This window comes from Drosophila obscura, unplaced genomic scaffold, assembly GCF_018151105.1.
Source record: "Drosophila obscura isolate BZ-5 IFL unplaced genomic scaffold, ASM1815110v1 contig_187, whole genome shotgun sequence".
Lineage (NCBI taxonomy): Eukaryota > Metazoa > Arthropoda > Insecta > Diptera > Drosophilidae > Drosophila > Drosophila obscura.
In genome coordinates this window covers 1,228,785-1,249,172 of record NW_024542775.1, presented here as the reverse complement: position 1 = coordinate 1,249,172, position 20,388 = coordinate 1,228,785, and the positions used below count along the sequence as shown (strand labels likewise).

Below are 20,388 nucleotides of genomic sequence, written 5' to 3'. Positions count from 1 at the left end.
ATCATTCATAAAAGAGTTCCCAGAGGATAGTCCACAAACCGAGTTTTTCTGCCTGAGACAATTCTGACATATCAGATATTTTATTGTTGTTTTTACCATTTTCCTGTCTGTCATTGATTACATTTTCGTAGTAGATTCCGATTTTTTGTTGTGAATGTCAAATATTTATGGTTGCATATGACAATAATCGAAAAAATACCGCACAGAAACGTACGAATTAGGAACTTACCAGATGGATTGTGGAATAACTGGTAAATTTTCGGAACGGCAAAACCTTATAGCCTTTTCCCACATAGCACATCTATGAGGAACGGTGGGAATATTTGACAAATGTGAAACTCGGATTCCCACTGTCACCATCCACCATCCATGGAAAACAGCTGATGACAACATTGTGCTCTTGATTGTGACTTTATAATAATTTAATATGGATTATTTGACAATTTTTTTAGCCGTGGTTCGACAACAGAACATGTTGTTGCAAAAATTGTTAGTGGCGTTGGACAGAAAGCAAAGCAAAATAGATGAATTCGAGGAGGATGAGTTCATTGCAATGCTGAATTTGTTTAATACAAAAATGTCAAGAAGGGTGTGGATGGTTGTAATAATATTTGTAATCCAATCCAAGGAACGAGATTAGCGTATATCGTCGATCTTCTCCTGCCAGACATCTATAAGCAGGTTCTCCATCTCGGCAGACCACTTCAACCTGCCACCAGCTGTACTTTTATTTGTTGCATTGTTATGTAGTATTAATGATATTGTTATAAATTAAAAATACATCTATTAAACTTACCACCGCCATTTTCTGCCTTTTCCATTTTAAATTAATAATTTTTGTTTGCATGCTCGGGTTGCTCGGGTGCGAATGGGGTTTTTTGTTTTTTTTTTTTAGCATTTTCCTGTCTGTCATTGTTTACATTTTCGTAGTGAATTCCGATTTTTTTATGTGAGTGTCAAATATTTATGGTTGCATTTGACATTTATCGAAAAAATACCGCACAGAAACGTGATTCATGGCCCATGCTGTCATATGAATCGCTTATTGCTTTCCATTAAAGCTGGAAAATGTACAAAGCTTTTTTCAAAAGATTTCACCAATGAGAAGACGACAAACGTCGATGGATAATATATACAATATATTGAAGAAGAAATATTGATCATGGTGGACAATCGATGGGCACTCGTACTCTCGTCTGCAGAGCAAAACATTCACATTAATGTTGAGTTCTGCACTTCAGTGAAATCTATCTATGTCAAATCTATCTGACGAGGACCACCGAGAACAAAAATTAAATGTCTATAAAAACACATTTGCATATAATTCTTTCGTGATATTATAGTCTAAATTTATTGAACTACTACTAATTTACCCAATTAACATAAAATTTCATTAACTTTGATGTGAAAACCTAATCAACCAAGCAAAAGTTCACTTTTTCGGTTTTTTTTTTTTGGTATTTTGTTATACTCATGTTTTCTATTATTATTATCCCTTATAAAAAAGATGATTCTTGAGAAAAGTTATTGCACAAAAGCTTTGTAACATATCAACTATTTCAGAAAAAAAACGAGAAAAATGGTTCAATCCCGACTAGCGGTATATTTTGAACTGTTATTAACCTAGGAATTTTTTGTCTCGTGGGACATGCCCCGTGCGAATATGGTCTTAATTAAATTTTAACTACGAATCAGATTTGCGTATGACATCATTGCACAACATGTACAGAAATTCGCATCAGCATGTTGCTGCGAATAACTTGGTTTTTTTTTTTACAAAATCTCGAAATAGAATAGTTGCTCAAATCGACCTTGGCACCACTTATAGAGCTAGTAAAGAGGTGTATCATAAAGGTAAATTAATTTTGAAAATCCGTCCTATTTTGACCTTTCTATCACTTGTAATGCGTACGACCACTAACCATACAGTATATATATGTGCCAGTTCATACAACGAATATGGCGCAGCTGAAGTGTCAGTCCCAGGTCCTTAGGTCTTCGGATCGTGGACCTGAGATTTTCGGGTCGAGAACTGGGCCATTTGGCATTTTTTCGACATGTTCGATTCATGATAAGATGCGAAAGCAAGCCGAGAATTGCAAATGTACGTGTGTGCACAGACACCACACAATATTTGCCAATTTTTATTTTTCGGAACCGCGGTTTTGATTTTTTAGTGTTCAGGTTACGTAAATGTGTGTGTGAAACGTATTGTTACATGTGCATGTGTGGGTTCTACAATTTTTGGCCGCTTGAACCGAAATTGGGTTTTCGTTTTGTTTTGAGGGTGCCAACTGATATAGCAACATAAGATGACCTGCCGCATCATAAATGAGGAATGGGCAAGGTGGGTGGGGGTGGGCGTGGGAAATGAATAAAATATAAAAATAAAAGCTGTTATTGGTTTGATTTATTTGAAATTGCTCAATGAACAATGAATCTAACAAGGGCTGCAAATGTAATCCGATTCCATCGTTCTCAAAACGGTAGAATGTATACTTTTCTGCTATCGTAGTCCCAAAATGATGTACATACATAGGCAACACGCCTTTTCCATCTCTAAGTATTCTTTCACAAACGGCACACGTGTTTGTAATTGTTTTTTCCAATCTTGCAAAACTTGTCTATATTACTGAAATGGCATTTGGTCGACCTCGTGGTGGCGGTGGCAGTGGCGGCAGAGGATTTCGCGGCGGCGGTGGAAGCGGTGGAGGATCATTTAACAGAGGCGGTTTCAACAGGGGTGGTGGTGGTGGCTTCAACCGAGGTGGTGGTCGTGGAGGAGGAGGTCGTGGAGCATTTGATAATGGTAAGTCCGATTTTATAATTTATAATACATACATTTTCGATATAGATTGTAATATTTATTAAATTATAGGTCCGCCTGAGCGTGTCATTCCCATAGGAAACTTTGCTTATACATGCCAGAATGACTTGATTTGTAAAGTCTCGATAGAGGATGTTCCTTATTTTAATGCTCCAATATTCCTCGAAAATAAGGAACAGGTTGGCAAAATCGATGAAATATTTGGCACAGTTCGTGATTACTCCGTGTCCATTAAATTGTCGGAAAATGTCTATGCAAACAGTTTTAAACCAGATCAAACGTTATTTATTGATCCTGGCAAGCTATTGCCTATCGCAAGGTTTTTACCAAAACCCCCACAGCCAAAGGGACTTAAGAAAAAGGGCGCATCAGGTGGACCTGGTGGCCAGAGGGGCGGTTTTAATCGAGGCGGAATGGGTAATGCTTTTAAATCAAATATATTTTCTTTCATTTATATTGTAATAATCTAATACATTTATATATATTCAAATTAGGTGGACGGGGTGCACGTAACAGCTTTGGAGGCAGTGGTTTTAGAGGAGCCGGGCGTGGAAACGGAGGATTTAACAGAGGACGCGGTGGTGGTGGCGCAGCTGGAAACGGTCGTGGGCGTTGGTAGTTTTCGTTTTTAGGTTCCAATATAATATTTTGTCTAGCCATACGAGCTCATCTTTTCTACACCAGACCATAGCTTTTAAGTCGAAAAAAAACAAGGCTTTGTTCGCCATAGACGAAAAACGGCGCTGACTAATAAAGAACAATATTTTAAAAGTATGAATCATTGTTAAGTTTATAATCATAATGCTGTCCTGAAAACACAGCAAAGAGCGCAGGAGAATACATACATACATGAACATCTCCAAGAGTACAGAAGAATGCATAATATTGATTCCACAGCATCAATGGTGTAACATATTTTAAATTTAAAAAATATACATGTTTATATGTCTGTATATGACGTCTATTTATCCGATGTCTATTCTGTAAATATGTATATATGATGTAAATGCTTATAAAGACAATATTAGTTGTGATCAAACGATGAGTTCAATCATTGAAACTAGCCATGTTGTGCGGTTCATCTTGATGTAACTACATATTTATGTATGTTTACAATTTTTGCCGCTGCTGCAGAAGGGTCTTAAACTTGTGAAAACCATAATTTAAATAACTAAATTTTGGTCGAAAGACAAGAAGAAGACAAGACATGGCAATCTGATGACTTAATCCCACAAGTGAGCGCCACATCACATTCGGTTGCTTTATTATACGTATTACTATACACAGTATGTATATTACAGACTGCACAGTATATTAAATTCATGTATATAAATACATATGTATATATTCTTGATCAGCATCAAAAATCGAGGTAATATAGCCACGTCTGTCCGTCCGACCGTCTTGTTTATCGTCTAGTCCTTAGAGACTTTAAAAGCTGGAGCAACCGAGTTTGGTGTTTAAATCGCGAAAACTTGTGTCATCCACAATTTGGAAGATTTCTTTTATCTGAAGACGCAGCATAATAGGAATGATCATATCTACAGGATTGGGACTGGATCAGATCGTATCAAATGATAATGCAATGGCTGGCATGGCTCACCTCCCACGTGCTCGCTCTTTCTTTCTATTCCACGTTCGGTGGGTGCCAGAGCCCCCTGTAAGTGAGGGATAAAAATTTTCATAAATCTTAGCAAACAGAAGATTAGTACCGGATAGAATAGTGTCGCGGAAGATGTTCCTTGACTAAGCTATTGAGGCTAATCAAGAATATTTAATATATATATATATTTTTTTTTTCATTTATTATTGGGTAACAGTAGGGTAACAGTAAATGGAAGAAATCTTATAACTAAGGGTGAAAATGGGGGTGGCCAAAAACCTGCGAGACTGCCGCCAAGCTTTGCTTCGCAGGGGACTGGCAGGTCGGTTAATATAATGTACATATACAGTTGTGTTCAATGAAATAGTAGTGCCGCACCTCATCACTTTCAAAACTATTTTTGAGACACTTTCAGTTATCCAAATTGAACAAACTATACCTTTTTATATAGACTGGATTGTTAGCACTAGAAAACCGAAGAAATATCCATAAATTTGAATTTCATCTTCTTGTTTTACACGACATAAGCCGAATACCCATGAAATATGTAATAAGAATGTTATGTATTCTAAAGTATGCCACATACACAGTTTCGTTTAAAACCATACTATACTCAAACGCCAGGGCCCATAAGGCTCAGCCTAGCCCACCCTGCCCAATGCTATTTTTGTCATGATTTTCGGTGGTAATCGGATTTCTATGTATGCCAAACATATTCTTTTGAGTCTATCTTACCATATAATATAACTGATGATAGTAACATCAGTCAAAAGCATTTTTGTCACTGTGACACAGGCCTTTCCACATGTGTTTTTCCAAACTGAAGTCGTGCACCCATGTACTCTCAGACCCAAACGCGGAGCTTTGTGGGAATTCTTGCATTAAAATATTGTTTAATCAACCGTCTACGAACGGTCACATCACGGGCAGCGCGATTTAAAATTTTGTTCATAATTTTTGAGGATATTGAAGGCATGGTCTTGCCTTTGACCATCGCCGACCATCCTCTAAAAGAGAAGTTTTCGTATACAAAATCGATTTTCAGTCTACTTTATGTAGTAAAATACAATAGTGGGAGTCATACAACTTAGTTTTCAATTCCATTTTACCTCCTGCCTTAACTTTTTAGTCTAACTCTTAGGTCTCCTCTTCTGGACCGAGCAATGTCCAAAATGTTTTTTTCTACATTGAGCTGACTGGTGGTGAGTTATTTAAATTAATTGGTTTTGTTTTTCGTTTTTTTCATTTTTTAAATTAATTTAACCCACCACTACTATTTCATTGAACAGCAGATATCATGGATAGTTGTCTAAAGTCATGAAAAACAAGAAGATGGAATGCAAATGTAACGGGGTTGCTTCAAGTTTCTAGTGCTTACATTCGAGGCTTTCCGTAAAGGTATCACTTGTTCAATTTAAAAAGGCTAGAAATATCTCAAAAAGAGTAGTGAGGTGCGACACTACTATTTCATTGAATACAACTTTACATATGTAACGAGGGGGAACGTTGAGTCGCTTCTGTTGCCGCGTTGAGTCTGAAAAAAAATGTCGGCGATAGTTCTTATAGTCTCTGAGAACTAGGCGACAAACAAGACAAATATAATATAACCTTAAACTCTTCGAGTACTGGTATAAAAAGATGACAGTGGCATCGAATATGACACACATCTTAACGAATACAATATACCCCAGTACTCTATGAGTACCGGGTATAAAAAGCTTAAGACGCACATTTGGTAGAAGACAGGTAAATTGCAAACTTGAATCTGGAACCAAACTTGAAGCTTTAAGCTGTACAAGAGTGTTAAAAGAAACTCCAGTTGGTTAAAACCTGCCATCAACAACAACCAGCCCCGTCAGTTGTTTATCGTTCAGTGGGACATATTGATCAATTGGAAAGAGTTATAATACATTAAATAAATTAGAAACCCGTTTACTTAATCATGATTCGATATTCATTTAAATTTAGTTGGCTAATTACGCTTCAGTTTGCACTTCTTCGTGTTAACTTTGCGAATAGTGTTAGTTTGGTTGAATCATTTAATGCAGGCTACGGCCATGTAATGCAGCCGAGTTCTCAACAGCGTGAAAGTCAGCTAAAGATTGTAAATGAATGGAAATATTTAGACTTTGAATATCCAACTTTTGTCGAACGCCAACAAGCCATTATGAATGGGTAACGTAACCAGCAAAAAAAGTTTCATTGTAACCTTGTAGAGCTTATAATGACCTTGGTCATAAGCTTCCAAAACAGAGAAGGAGGTATCTGTGACCCATTAAAGTATATACCAGCATCAATTGCCGAGGCGATATAGCGTCTAAGGTAGACATATGTACATATCTCCCATCGTAACTCCATTCTATCTATCCGACTGTCTGTTTCTTACTGAAACTTACTTGTCCTCCGTATGTGAAAATTTTGTAGAAATAAGAGCATTCATACTTTTAACCTACAAAATATAGTGCGACAGATCAAGTATACATTTTCATACCTGCTTCTCTGTTCAAAGATTAGTTTTAAAAGTAAGCTTAATTGTTTGCATTTGATCAGCCACAACCTGTACATTTTATCTTATACGCAGAGACTTTATACCGAAAAATAACCTTCCTCTTGGCATTGACATTGACGTGCAAAAAAACCGACTATTTATTACTACGCCTCGTTGGAAAGACGGCGTACCCGCAAGTTTAAGTACGATTCCGTTCCCGACGAGGGAATTAAGTCCAGCAATTAAACCATATCCAGATTGGAAAGCTCATGGAAATCCATATAATCCAGACTGTTCTAAACTGATATCGGTATATCGCACTACCGTAGACTCATGTAACCGACTCTGGCTTATTGACTCTGGTATTGTTAATGCCACAATCAACATTAATCAAATTTGCCCGCCGAAAATAGTTGCTTTTGATCTAGACACAGACCAAATGATCGTTCGATATGATTTGCCTAAATCGCAGGTTAAAGAGGATTCTCTGCACTCCAATATCATTGTTGAAGTGGGGGAGCGCTGCGAAGACGCACATGCAATTGTAGCAGACGTATGGCGGTTTGGTCTCGTTGTTTATAGCTTGGCGAAGAATAGAAGCTGGCGAGTCACTAACTACAATTTTGCACCAAATCCAGTGGCTTCTGACTTTAAGGTATATGGATTGAACTTTCAATGGCTGGATGGTGTGTTTGGGATGAGTATAGCTTATGATCTTCAGAGTAAGCAGCGTGTGCTTTATTTTCATCCAATGGCTAGTTTTAAGGTAAGCTATTTGAGACATCCCTCTGTATCAGTATTTATACCTTTGTTGAAGCTGTTTCAGTTTTAACAAGAGAAACTACTTTGAAGAAATCATACCTTGTGAATTTTATTTATTTATTTATTTTCATTTATTTTATTTTCATTAGGAATTTATAGTATCGACCGAGCTCTTGCTAACCGAATCATTATGGGAAACTAATAGTCAGGACAACGCCCAATATTTCTTTTCAATTGGTGATCGCGGATACAATGGTCAATCCTCCACATCTGGTATTGCTAGAAATGGTGTAATGTTCTATACACAAGTTCACCGAGATAACATTGGCTGCTGGGACACAGCCAAACCATATACGAGGGCCAATTTGGGAATGGTCCTCGATCCGGATGTCTCCCCAACGCTCATTCAGTTCCCTAACGACTTGAAGGTGGACGATGAAAAAAATCAAAGCGTGTGGATAATGAGCAATCGCTTGCCCATTTACTTATATAGCCAATTGGACTATTCAGAAATAAATTTCCGCATTTTAAAGGGTGATGTCAACATGATGATTAATAGCACTATGTGCAATCCAGTCAACATATACGGTAATGGATCTAAATCTGCTATAGTTTCAATAGAGGAAGGACAATGCTATTAAACAACCTCGAGTTTAATTTAATAAAAATATAAAAGAAAACAAAATAAACGTAAATATGTACATTCTACATACATATGTTTTTACGAGATTTTATGCATTTTAAAGATGCTTCACATTATTTAGAAGGCAATTATGCAGATTTTCGTTAGTGAATTTATCTGCCTTTGATATTAAGATATGCATACATAAATATTTACTTGCTCAGATTATTTGCTTACCCGCTCGTATAAATATATTAATATTTGCATAACCATAAAAAATGTATGTGTTTAGGTTTTCCTGAAGGTACTGCCAAGACAAGATAAAATTTCAGCCTTGAACTCCACTCTCCAGTACTCTATTGTTTGGTGGTACAAATAGAGTATTATATTCATATGTATGCATACATATGCATGTACTATGAGCGTATGTACATAAGTACTCTTATATACGTACATATATATGTACGAGCGTGTGTAGGTGGCGGGGGACCTCCTACACACTCCGTTCACCCGAGGCCAAGACCGAACTATTCTTTGTTCTAGAATTTTATCTACGCTAATCCCAATATAGATGTAGCTTCAGAATCGTTGGCTGCACATGTGCTAGTGATAGTGCTAGTGCTAGTGCCAGTGTCTGAAGCAATGCGGACAAGTCTACGCGCGCAACGTTCATTCCTATTTTCCATAATTGTCTGGTCTGTTGAGGTCGTAAACAGCTTCCTAGCGCCCTATTAATTGTGACATGTTAAAGAAGTCAGTGATAGATAGAACAACACCAGTTAATATGATTACGTCGATCAAATTAGGACAAATATGGTTTATGATTTGTATATTGATGGTTTGGCACAATGCCTCAGAAACCTTGGCAAGCGGTAAGTACATTATAAATTAGTATTATTATTATTAACTCTTAGCTGCATACATTGTACTCGGTTAAATAAAACCACCAATCGGTTAACTTTACAGTACATATGTACATATGTGTGTTCATTATGGGAAATGGTGCAAAAACTCAAACACCTTGCATTAACTTCATCCAAATTTAATTCTATCTGTATGCTGCTGTATTTATGTACATTTAGTATGGTACAGATTAAGGATGATTGAACGTTTAATAAACTCTTTTCTTCCATAGAAAACATTTCCGATTATATTAGAAAATGTTGCATAAGTGGGCTACGGCATGCACGAACTATGGATTCCTGTGAAAATATTGATTCCTCCGTATCTATTATACCGCCATTGTGGCTTGGACTATGTCACTCCACCCAGGAAGTGTGCTGTTCGCGAGAATTGGAGCAAAATAATTGTGATTTGGGTCGATTAGCTGCTCTCAACAGAACGCGGTGCGACAAGGAAGTAAATTCGAACTCTAATGCCTATGCGGGCTGTTGTCGAGCGTGTCAAGTTGGCTTGGCAGTCAAGGCAAGTAAACAGAACTGCAGTGATCCATTATTTTCATTTCTTTCTGCTATTGAATCCTATCGGGCTTGCTGCTACGAAGACAGTAATTTAAATTCTAAATCTGATGAAGGATCTCATGTAAGTCGACAATTAGAAAGTGACTTGCGACCTGAAGAGGATCTTGAGAATTCATCAGATGGTACGATTGTACTAACAGACGATGGTAAGTCCTAAGTGGATGCTCATCAGTGAATGCTCGAAAAAATGTAACTGATTCTCTATTGTAAATCTAGACGACATTTGTGGAAAAATTCCAAACCTGTGCGCTCACATATGTGAGAACACATTTGATGCATATCAATGTAAGTGCCACTCCGGATTTAAACTGGACAGCAACAACGTGACATGCTCATCGGAGAAAAATAGCATATGTCCCGATGGATACTATCTGGATCAGCACCATGCCAAATGCGTTGACATTGATGAATGTAGCGAGAAGCTTCACGAGTGCTCGTTGACCCAGTACTGCCACAATACGATTGGCAGCTATCATTGTCTAAATATAAAATTGAGCAAGTGTCCATCGGGATATCACTATGCTGCTAACGAACTAAAATGCAAAGGTGAGTCTTAAGTCTTTCCTATACAGATGTACATAAATCGTATGTAATGCTGAAGGGTTAAGGCAATAGGAATGCAACACGATTTCAGTTTCACGCTTATTAAATTCATATTAATGGCATACTTATGCTTATGTATGTAGATGACAATGAATGCGAAGAGTCGCCGTCGCCATGTGAACCTGACCAACAATGCTCTAATTACGCCGGCGGCTTTAACTGTACCTCAGCCGAGAGCCAATCCTGCGACACAGGTTTTTATCTCGAAGGGGGCACTTGCTCTGATATTGACGAGTGCATGAATAACACAGCCCACACGTGCCATGCTCATCTTCAGGAGTGCCTTAACACACTGGGTAGTTTTTCCTGCCAGTGCCAGATGGGGTTCCGTCTCGATACCACTCAAAATGAGTGCGTCGGTATGTTGTACGACTCTCAGTTTATTTTTCTTATATAATTTTCTTACAATACACATACACTTGCCTACCTGAATAGACATTAATGAGTGTTCTATTAACAATCACAACTGCCTACCAACTCAAAGATGTGATAACACGATCGGTTCATATATTTGCACGGTACCTACACATACACTTATTATTTCTTAAATGTTTATTTAATTCTTCTTTGTTTTGTAGCGTCTTCAGAGTTGCGGAACGGGCTATACATTGAACGCTGAAACAGGGATTTGCGATGGTAAGTAATCTAACTTAATCTAACTAACTGAATTGAATTATAAATTGCACTATAACCCACTTACTGAGTCTAGCAAATAGTTAAAACGAGAAGGAAGCCGTGCTCAGTCAGTATATACATTTTTTTGCTTATGATTTATGTAGAATTTTAAAAATTTTAACAAAATACATGTTTTTTCTGCATCTGTTATCTACATCTACATTTGCAATGTCGATTAAACATCTAAAATGTAGATTATACATCTACAATGTAGATTTTACATCTTCTCTGCAAAGTTCGCGCATTGCACAGGGCAGAGTGTGTGCGAGCGAGAAAGACAATGAGTAGCGTCAGCATCGCCGAAGTAGGTGGGGGAAGCAACTGAAAATTAATCTCTTTATTCTGCCTATAATAATGATCCGATCTGATTAAGATTCGGCAATTTGGTAGATAAGGTCATTCTCTACAAAATGAGTCTCTGAGAACTAGGGGATCATCGGAACGGATGGACGGACAGACGGACATGGCTATCTCGACGAAAACGTTACACACATCCACTTTTACCACAAATCTAATATACCCCTATAGTGATCCGATCCTTTCGATTACGAGATATTTGAATTCGGGCAGTTAGGGCGCAAAGTTCGCGCATTGCACAGGGCAGAGTGTGTGCGAGCGAGAAAGACAATGAGTAGCGTCAGCATCGCCGAAGTAGGTGGGGGAAGCAACTGAAAATTAATCTCTTTATTCTGCCTATAATAATGAACCGATCTGATTAAGATTCGGCAATTTGGTAGATAAGGTCATTCTCTACAAAATGAGTCTCTGAGAACTAGGGGATCATCGGAACGGATGGACGGACAGACGGACATGGCTATCTGGACGAAAACGTTACACACATCCACTTTTACCACAAATCTAATATACCCCTATAGTGATCCGATCCTTTCGATTACGAGATATTTGAATTCGGGCAGTTAGGGCGGCCACTTGATTGAGTATTTATTTAGAAACTAGTCCAAATCAATAAAGAACCAAATGAATGCATACATACATATGTATGTATATGGGAATCGAAGGGATTTTTATACAATTATGTACTTAATATCAAAATACCGATATAAAATACACTGTACCCTCTATCTGTGCGAAAAAAACTTCTGTCACATATGTATATCCATGTACATGCATACATATGTATCCAACATTAAAAAAATGACATATAATAGAGTATCCGATATTAAAACCTATCTTTGAAGATGATGATGAATGCGAACTCAATACCCATAACTGCCAGCCGAATTTTGATTGCTACAACACGAAGGGATCCTTTCGCTGCTATAGGAAAACAACAACAAGTACAACGACAACGACCACAACATCAACAACTTCAACAACGGCTGCACCCACTTTCACGGAGCCAGTTTCAAGAACTCACTATTCCAAATATCCATACCCACTTTCTTCTCAGCAAGGCTACTATGGCTCCACCATATCTCGATTGCCCTGTTCCATTGGCTTTCACAGGAATAATCTTGGCGCGTGTGTCGGTAATTATACATACAAATTCCATGTTTCCCAGCATTTACAGCTTGAAGCTTAATATAATCTTTAACGAGAAGGAACGTGTGAGTCGCTTCTAAAGACGCGACTCTACTTATACCCGTACTCAGTCAGTATTTACATTTTTGAGCATATGATTTTTTAGAATTTTAGAATTAAAAAAAAAATATATTACATTTTACATTTTTTTGCTACATCTGTTATCTACATATATTATGTATATTATACATCTAACATGTAGATTATACATGTACCATTTAGATTCTACATCTCCTCCGCTAGGGGTTGCTCGCGTACTGAACGCGGCAGAGTGTGCGAGCGAGAAGGAAAATTAGTTGCGTTGTCGTTGGCAGGAGGGGGCAGGGAAAGCAACTGAAAATTCATTCTGACTATAAATATGGTAGATATGGTCATTCTCTACGATAATGCGTTTTTAGTTTTATCGTATCTTTAAAATTGTGCCTGCCACAGATTTTAGTGCTTTGTGGAGGCGGAAGGGGGCGGGGCAAAATTTTGAAATACACTTGTAGCAGTGTGATATCACATGAGTCTGGAAACCAACTTTGGTTTCTCAAGCTCTTATACTCTCTGAGATCCAGGCGCTCATCGAGACGGACAGACAGACGGACATTGCTATATCGACTCGGCTATCGATGCTGATCAAGAATATATATACTTTATGGGTTCGGAAACGTTTCCTTTTCTGCGTTGCACACATCCACAAACCACAAATCTAATATACCCCTTAACTCTTTTTTGAGTACGGGTATAATTAGTGGAGCAGGAACATGACAGGCAGCCATTCAGAAATTTAAAAATAAATTCCGCAGTTATGAAACTCTGATTTGGCATCGCCGCGATTGATGGTGGGATCATGTTGTGGGTGGGAATGCTAACTATACCCGTTTACTTTTTATTTCTTTACATATGTAGATATAAACGAATGTGTTGAAAACAATCCTTGTGGTAGCCATCAACGATGCATCAACACCAATGGTCATTTCCGCTGCGAAAGTCTTTTGCAGTGCAAGGCTGGCTTTAAGTCAACGCCAGAAGGAACATCCTGCATTGGTACGTGGGATGTTCTAAAAATCATATAGTTCAAGCCAAATTAGAATTTTATCAACACAGATATTGATGAGTGCGAGACGGGCGAACACAACTGTGGCGACAGACAAATATGCCGCAATCGGAACGGCAGCTACATCTGTGCCTGTCCGACGGGTCATGAGCTGAAACATTCATCTAAAGGCGCCAGCACCTGCCAGGATATAAACGAATGCGCACAGGATCAACGTGTGTGTCCTTCGAATGCTCATTGCTTTAATACCATTGGCTCGTATTATTGTGAATGCAAGTCAGGTTTCCAGAAGAAGACAAGCGACGGGGACGACAGTAACACGGCCTGCTTTGATGTGGATGAGTGTGAAGTCATTCCCGGTATTTGCCAGCAAAAGTGTGTTAACTTTTGGGGCGGATATCGATGCACATGCAATTCAGGATACCAATTGGGACAGGACAACCGCACGTGCAACGATATTGATGAATGTGAAGTTCACAAGCACTACAAGCTGTGTATGGGGTATGCATTCTAGACAATTCGCCTGGTCATCCTTAGGAAATTCTTCCAAATCATGTGATTTATCATTCAGAATATGTATTAACACTGCGGGATCCTACCAATGTACCTGTCCTCGTGGTTACACTCTGGCCTCAGACATGAATACATGCCGCGATACTGATGAATGTGCTGATTCCGTCAATCATGTATGCACCGGGAGGGTATGTTTGTTCTTATCCATTAACTTATACATATTAACAACACATATGGGCATTACTCTGAGGAGGTCCACCAAGACCAAAAAAATTAAATTTCTTTAAAAACACATTTCCATATAATTTTATTGCGATATAATAGTCTAAATTTAATAAACGACAACTAATTTACCCAATTGACATATAATTTCATTAATTTTGATGTGAAAATTTTCGGTGTTTTTGGTTTTAGTCATTACTATTACTAATATCTCTTTTAAACAAGTAGATTCTTGAACAAATATATTCAACAAAATCTTTCCAACATATTAGACTATCTAAAAACAATGGTTCAATCCCGGCTAACGGTATATTTGTAACTGTTATTAACATAGGAATTTTTGTCCCGTGCGACATGTCAAGTCTGAAAATGATTTTAATTAAATTTTAAAAAAAGTACGAACCATATTTGCGTAAAATTAAAACCAAAACCATTTAAAAGGAGACAAATGCACAACATTAACAGAAATTTTCATCAATATATTTCCCCAACTTTCGCTGAAAGTTAAGCTAAGTTAAGTTAAGCAAGCTAAGCTAAGTTTGAATTGATCGCCGCGAAAACCACTTCCCGTGCGAATGGCTTGGCTTTTGCTTGGCTTTTTACCAAAAATCTCGAAAACGATTGAGCACCAGTTATAGTACTAGTTAAAAGATGTGTCATAAAAGTAAACAAATTTTGAAAATTTTTGACCTTTCTATACGACTGTCGCGTTTGCCTTCAGAGAAATTCCCATATGGGCAGTTCCTTCAAAAAGTTCTACCAGGCCAAAAATCAATAAATCAAGCAATAAAATCCGATTTCCATATATGTACTTTTCCACGATCTTATTTTCTAAATATATTGAAAGATAACGAATTTAAGAAATAGACATATACAGCAATGCTCCGGCTATCGCAAATCGCAAAAAAGCGTGCTCCGGTTTTCGTAAAACGCAAGATTTTTACGATTTGAAACCGGTTGATAATGAGCTCAAAATGCTCAATGCACAAAATATAAACATATTTGCTGATGTTTTAATGTTATGTTTATATAATTAAAAATTTATTTTCGTACAGCCTAATATATTTCTTAAATTTAATTCTAATGTCACCCAAATTTTACCTCAAAATAAACCTAAACAAAAACGTCGTCTGTTCTTCGTTCACGCAATTTTGGTTTTGTTTTGCAATGATATAATGCGATTGCCAAAACGATGGTTTAACTAAAATATTTCCATTTCCAACACAAACAACGATTTTTTTCAAGATAAAAACGCAAACAAATTTTTGAATAAAATACTATTGATGGCAAAAAGTTACGAAAAATGGAGCGCACACAATTTCAATTCGTACGAATTGTTTCAAAATTGTAATCGCAAAAATTTACGAAAACCGGAGCATAGCGGAACTGAGCTGAACATTTTGAACTATCTAAGCAAATTAACAGAAAAATTACCCAGTCTGGGCTAACGGTATATTTTTAAGCTTTTATTGCCGCGGAATTTGGTAACGTCACGCCAGTAACGTTCCTCAGATGCATTCGCGGACTTAAAACAAACACCCGGAAAGGTTTTTTACATTAAATTACATTGGAAGTGAACACCACATATTTCATGTACAGTATCGGGGACACAGAAATCCGGACACTCAAAAATAACTTAATTTTTATACCCGTACTCACAAAAGAGTTAAGTATATTAGATTTGTGGTAAAAGTGTATGTGTGTAACGCAGAGAAGGAAACGTTTCCGACCCCATAAAGTATATATATTCTTGATCAGCATCAATAGCCCAGTCGATAGAGTCTGATAACGTCTGTCTTTCCGTCTGTCCGTCCGTCCGTGTTATTTGACGCCTGGATCTCAGAGACTATAAAAGCTAGAGGAACTAAATTTTGTTTCCAGACTCATGTGATCACACTGCTACAAGTGTATTTCAAAATTTCGCCCCGCCCCCTTCCGCCCCCACAAAGGACGCGTTCAGTGCGCGAGCAACCCCTAGCGGAGGAGATGTAGAATCTAAATGGTACATATATAATCTAAATGTTAGATGTAGAATATACATAATATATGTAGATGTAGATAACAGATGTAGCAAAAATAATGTAATATATATTATTTTTAATTCTAAAATTCTAAAAAATCATATGCTCAAAAATGTAAATACTGACTGAGTACGGGTGTAAGTAGAGTCGCGTCTCTAGAAGCGACTCACACGTTCCATCTCGTTTTTTTTATACAATTTTGGTATGTTTCTCAAGAATTAAAGAAGAATTATTAAACTAAGCTAACAATATGAAAGGCACGGGAAATACATAAAAAGTTTAAACCCAAGTGTCATTGCTTTCAAAAGAATCCTTAAATCAATAAATAGTTCTTTTTGTATTCACTTTAATATTTGTACAGAAAAATTCACTGTATGTTTTTGATCAGGAAATAAAACTGTTCTTGTATAACTTTTTTATCTATTTGGATTATTGAAGAGTATGTAATGAAGTAGTCATAATTTTTTTAACATCCCGTGTGTTTTAGAACTAGTTTTCTACGCGAAAGCTTGGTATATACTAAATTTCAGATAATAGTAATAAGATAATAACAACACTAGTCAACACTAGAATTAGGCTGTGGCCCAAAATTTAGATTGTTATAGATTTCGGGGTTTAAAATTTTTTAACGCATTATGTTTTTTTTTAGGGTGTAGTTTTTTTTTTTAGAATTTTTTAAAATCTGTTATTTTTTTTTTTGTTTTTTTCAGAGGTAGTGCTTCTATTTTTCACATAACTTAAGTATTTTATATCTGGTTGCATAGAACTTTGCAGTTCTGAAAAGCTGACAATCGTTAAAATGTTAAATCCCGAAATCTATCAGAAAAAGTCTTTTTGGTTCACAGCCTAAATCAAAAGTTCAATTTTGTCGAGTAGTGTAATAAGAAATAAGATTCTTCAATTCAGATAAAGTTTTGTGTGTCTGCTTTCATATAAAAACATTGATGATGTGCTTAAGATTCTCGATCGGACTGAGATCAAGACCATTTCCCCCATGCACTGTGGTAAGGAGCAGAATCTACCTAAAAGCTAAGGTCATCAGTATGCGAAAAGTACTGCCCATTAGACGGTATGAGGTTTTTTCTAAAATTTTGTTTGATCTCTATAATTAAAACGAGAAGGAACGTGTGAGTCGCTTCTCGGGCCGCGACTCTACTTATAACCGTACTCAGTCAGTATATACATTTTTGAGCTTATGATTTTTTAGAATTTTAGAATTAAAAAAAAAAAGTTTTAAATTTTACATTTTTTAGCTACATCTGTTATCTACATCTACAATGTATATTTGACATCTACAATGTATATTATACATCTAAAATGTAGAGTGTACATGTTCCATTCATATTCTACATCTCCTCCGCTAGGGGTTGCTCGCGCACTGAACGCGGCAGAGTGTGCGAGCGAGAAAGAGAATGAGTAGCGCTGTCGCTACTGGCTGGAGGGCTCGGAGGAAACAACCAAAAATCAATTTCTTCATTCTGGCTATAATTATGATCTGATTTGATTCAGATTCGGCAAATAGAAATGGTCATTCTCGATACTGCGTTTTTAGTTTTATCGTATCTTTAAAATTGTGCCTTCCACAGATTTTCGTGCTTTGTGGAGGCGGAAGGGGGTGGGGCAAAATTTTGAAATACACTTGTAGCAGTGTGATATCACATGAGTTTGGAAACCAACTTTGGTTTCCCTAGCTCTTATACTCTCTGAGATCCAGGCGCTCATCGAGACGGACAGACAGATGGACGGACATGGCTATATCGACTCGGCTATTGATGCTGATCAAGAATATATATACTTTATGGGGTCGGAAACGTTTCCTTCTCTGCGTTACACACATACACTTTTACCACAAATACAATATACCCTTTAACTCTTTTTTGAGTAAGGGTATAAAAATCTCCAGACCATCCTGCTGCCTCCATGCCACACCGTTTTTTTTGGGCACTCATCTTTAAAGCATTCACCGACTTTACGGTGGTCATTCGTCACACTATCAAAACCAAACTGGTTTATCTTGCTATTATTATAAACATTACGTTTTTTCAAACATTGACAGTCCAAGTTTTATTCATTTTGACGAATTTGAGCTTTTTCAGGATTTTTTAGTGCCAAAAGTGGTAATTTTTCTGGCTCACGACCGTTAACTCCTGTCTTCTGAAGACGTCGCGCTTAGTTTTGATGCTAAATAAACTCCGTTCTAATATCTTACGCCAATTTGAACCGATCTTCGACGCTCAAGCGTTTACAAATACGATCCTACTTTGAAGGTCCTTTTGGGTGGTCTTCCTCTTACTTCCTGCGTTTTACCGAACAGAGTTTTTCGAAGCTTTTTCACTCAGACTAATTTGCCGCTACTTTATATACACAAAAATTGTTTGTACAGATAGTATTACCCAATTCGCAGAGTTTTGCCCCAACGTCGAAAACTTATGTTTTATGTAACGAAACTTCAGGTCATATTTTAGCTATATCTTTTAAACCGTACGCTCGAATTTTACCATTTTTTTGGGTGGGCTACCCAATTAATATTCAACAAGGATAATCTTTTATTCCGAATTTTTCATTCTGTTTTCAACATTTAAAGTAAGTCCAGAATAGAACTGCCGATATGTAGAATTTTCTAAATTGTGTACAGAATTAATTTATGTAGTAATTTCATTAAATCGTGTCTGTTTTAATCTTATTATTTTCTCGGTTTTAAGAACGATATTTGCACAAATATTAAAGGAAGTTTTAAATGTACAACTATCAATTGCCCTTATGGATATACCAACGACCCAGAGCAAAAAAAGTAAGACCACAGAACAGATAAGTACACTGAAAATATAATAAAGGTATAATTAACATAGTCAAAAATTTCTTTTAATACTTGAACTTAACACTTTGACCCTCACAAACTTTGCTTGGAATGCACATACATACCTATATACCTAAAATGCACAGAACCTGTTAGATCGATATAATTTATATTTTTATTCTTTTTTACAGCCGGTGCCGTCAAAACAGCAACTTTTGCGAAGGAGAAGACTGTTACACGAAACCATCAGCTTACACATACAATTTTATAACTTTTGTATCTAAATTGATGATACCTCCAGATGGTAGAACGATATTTACTCTACGTGGTCCTATGTGGTATGACAATATCGATTTTGACCTCAGAATCGTGAGGATCCAAGCTTCCATCAACATCGAAAGAGCAACTGAGAACCATTTCGAGTTAGTATTAAATTTGATATTGTTGGCGCTGTGCTGTTAATAACTTTAAATTTACAAATAATCAAATTTATAACTAATTTTGTTTCCTTTTTAACAGCACGCTAAAAAGCAACAACCAAGTCAATGTATTACTAAAGAGATCCCTGGATGGGCCGCAGGACATTGAGATGGAACTGAGTATGACAGTGTTTACCAACGGAATGCCTCGTGGAAAGAGTGTCGCAAAGCTATTTCTCTTTGTATCCCAGCACCCATTTTGAAGTTGTCCGATACATGCTATATCAAATAGTATACAATACCAAGATCTTGCTTGAAGGACTAAAAAGCTGTTATACGGCGGTGTTTTCCGTGACGCACCGTAGGGAGAGTCTGCGCGCGGGGTTTTAATTATCCTTTCAGTTATTCTTCGTCTCTGACCGTGGCCCGCTGCATACTCAGCTTCGTTTGTTCAGCTCGTCTGGACAGTCAAGTCGGTCCCAAAATGCTACAAAAAATTCAAAGGAAATACGTACTTTTTGATCCGAAAAGTTCGAGCAACAAATAGTCTTTGGAAACGCGCAGCACTCGTCCCCTCGCAGAAGAAAATGGTTCAAAACGGAATGTCCAAAAAAATGTTTGTAAAAATACAAGAACAAGTTGTATGTTTTGGGCATGAAAAGGAATATTTTCTCCGCGCCGCCATTGACGAACAGACCAAGCAGGCTGAGATGCCGCGGTTAGAGGCGAAGGATAACCTAAAAGAGAATGTAAGTACTAGTTACCCGAGCC

At 37.2% G+C, this 20,388-nt stretch overlaps 3 protein-coding genes and 1 long non-coding RNA gene across 7 annotated transcripts; 3 read left to right on the top strand and 1 right to left on the bottom strand.

The window, feature by feature from the left end:
- Nucleotides 1–2,555: 2,555 nt before the first annotated feature.
- Nucleotides 2,556–3,601, top strand: LOC111070811 (probable H/ACA ribonucleoprotein complex subunit 1). The gene is made up of 3 exons (XM_022361771.2): nt 2,556–2,809; nt 2,879–3,244; nt 3,322–3,601. Exons 1-3 carry the CDS (start codon nt 2,638–2,640, stop codon nt 3,444–3,446), a joined length of 663 nt encoding a protein of 220 aa, XP_022217463.1. The 5' UTR covers nt 2,556–2,637; the 3' UTR covers nt 3,447–3,601.
- LOC111070813 lies at nt 3,252–8,885 on the bottom strand. Of its 4 annotated transcripts, XR_002607410.2 has the most exons (5): nt 8,757–8,881; nt 8,540–8,658; nt 4,431–4,485; nt 3,673–4,368; nt 3,252–3,574 (listed from the first exon to the last, which is right to left on the bottom strand). It is a non-coding gene; the product is annotated as an uncharacterized LOC111070813 (long non-coding RNA). The 4 variants fall into 4 exon arrangements; XR_002607412.2 differs by having other exon boundaries at nt 3,677–4,368; nt 8,540–8,885; XR_002607409.2 differs by having other exon boundaries at nt 8,540–8,878.
- LOC111070809 (protein yellow) lies at nt 6,254–8,568 on the top strand. Its single transcript, XM_022361769.2, has 3 exons — nt 6,254–6,605; nt 7,012–7,684; nt 7,830–8,568. The coding sequence occupies exons 1-3, from the start codon at nt 6,373–6,375 to the stop codon at nt 8,319–8,321; spliced, it is 1,398 nt and encodes a 465-aa protein (XP_022217461.1). The 5' UTR covers nt 6,254–6,372; the 3' UTR covers nt 8,322–8,568.
- Nucleotides 8,886–8,918: 33 nt separating the features above from the next.
- Nucleotides 8,919–20,370, top strand: LOC111070807 (fibulin-1). The gene is made up of 13 exons (XM_022361760.2): nt 8,919–9,174; nt 9,438–9,929; nt 10,000–10,329; nt 10,470–10,745; nt 10,822–10,904; nt 10,965–11,022; nt 12,261–12,551; nt 13,498–13,635; nt 13,696–14,146; nt 14,217–14,346; nt 19,104–19,192; nt 19,390–19,620; nt 19,718–20,370. Exons 1-13 carry the CDS (start codon nt 9,045–9,047, stop codon nt 19,878–19,880), a joined length of 2,862 nt encoding a protein of 953 aa, XP_022217452.2. The 5' UTR covers nt 8,919–9,044; the 3' UTR covers nt 19,881–20,370.
- Nucleotides 20,371–20,388: the final 18 nt, after the last annotated feature.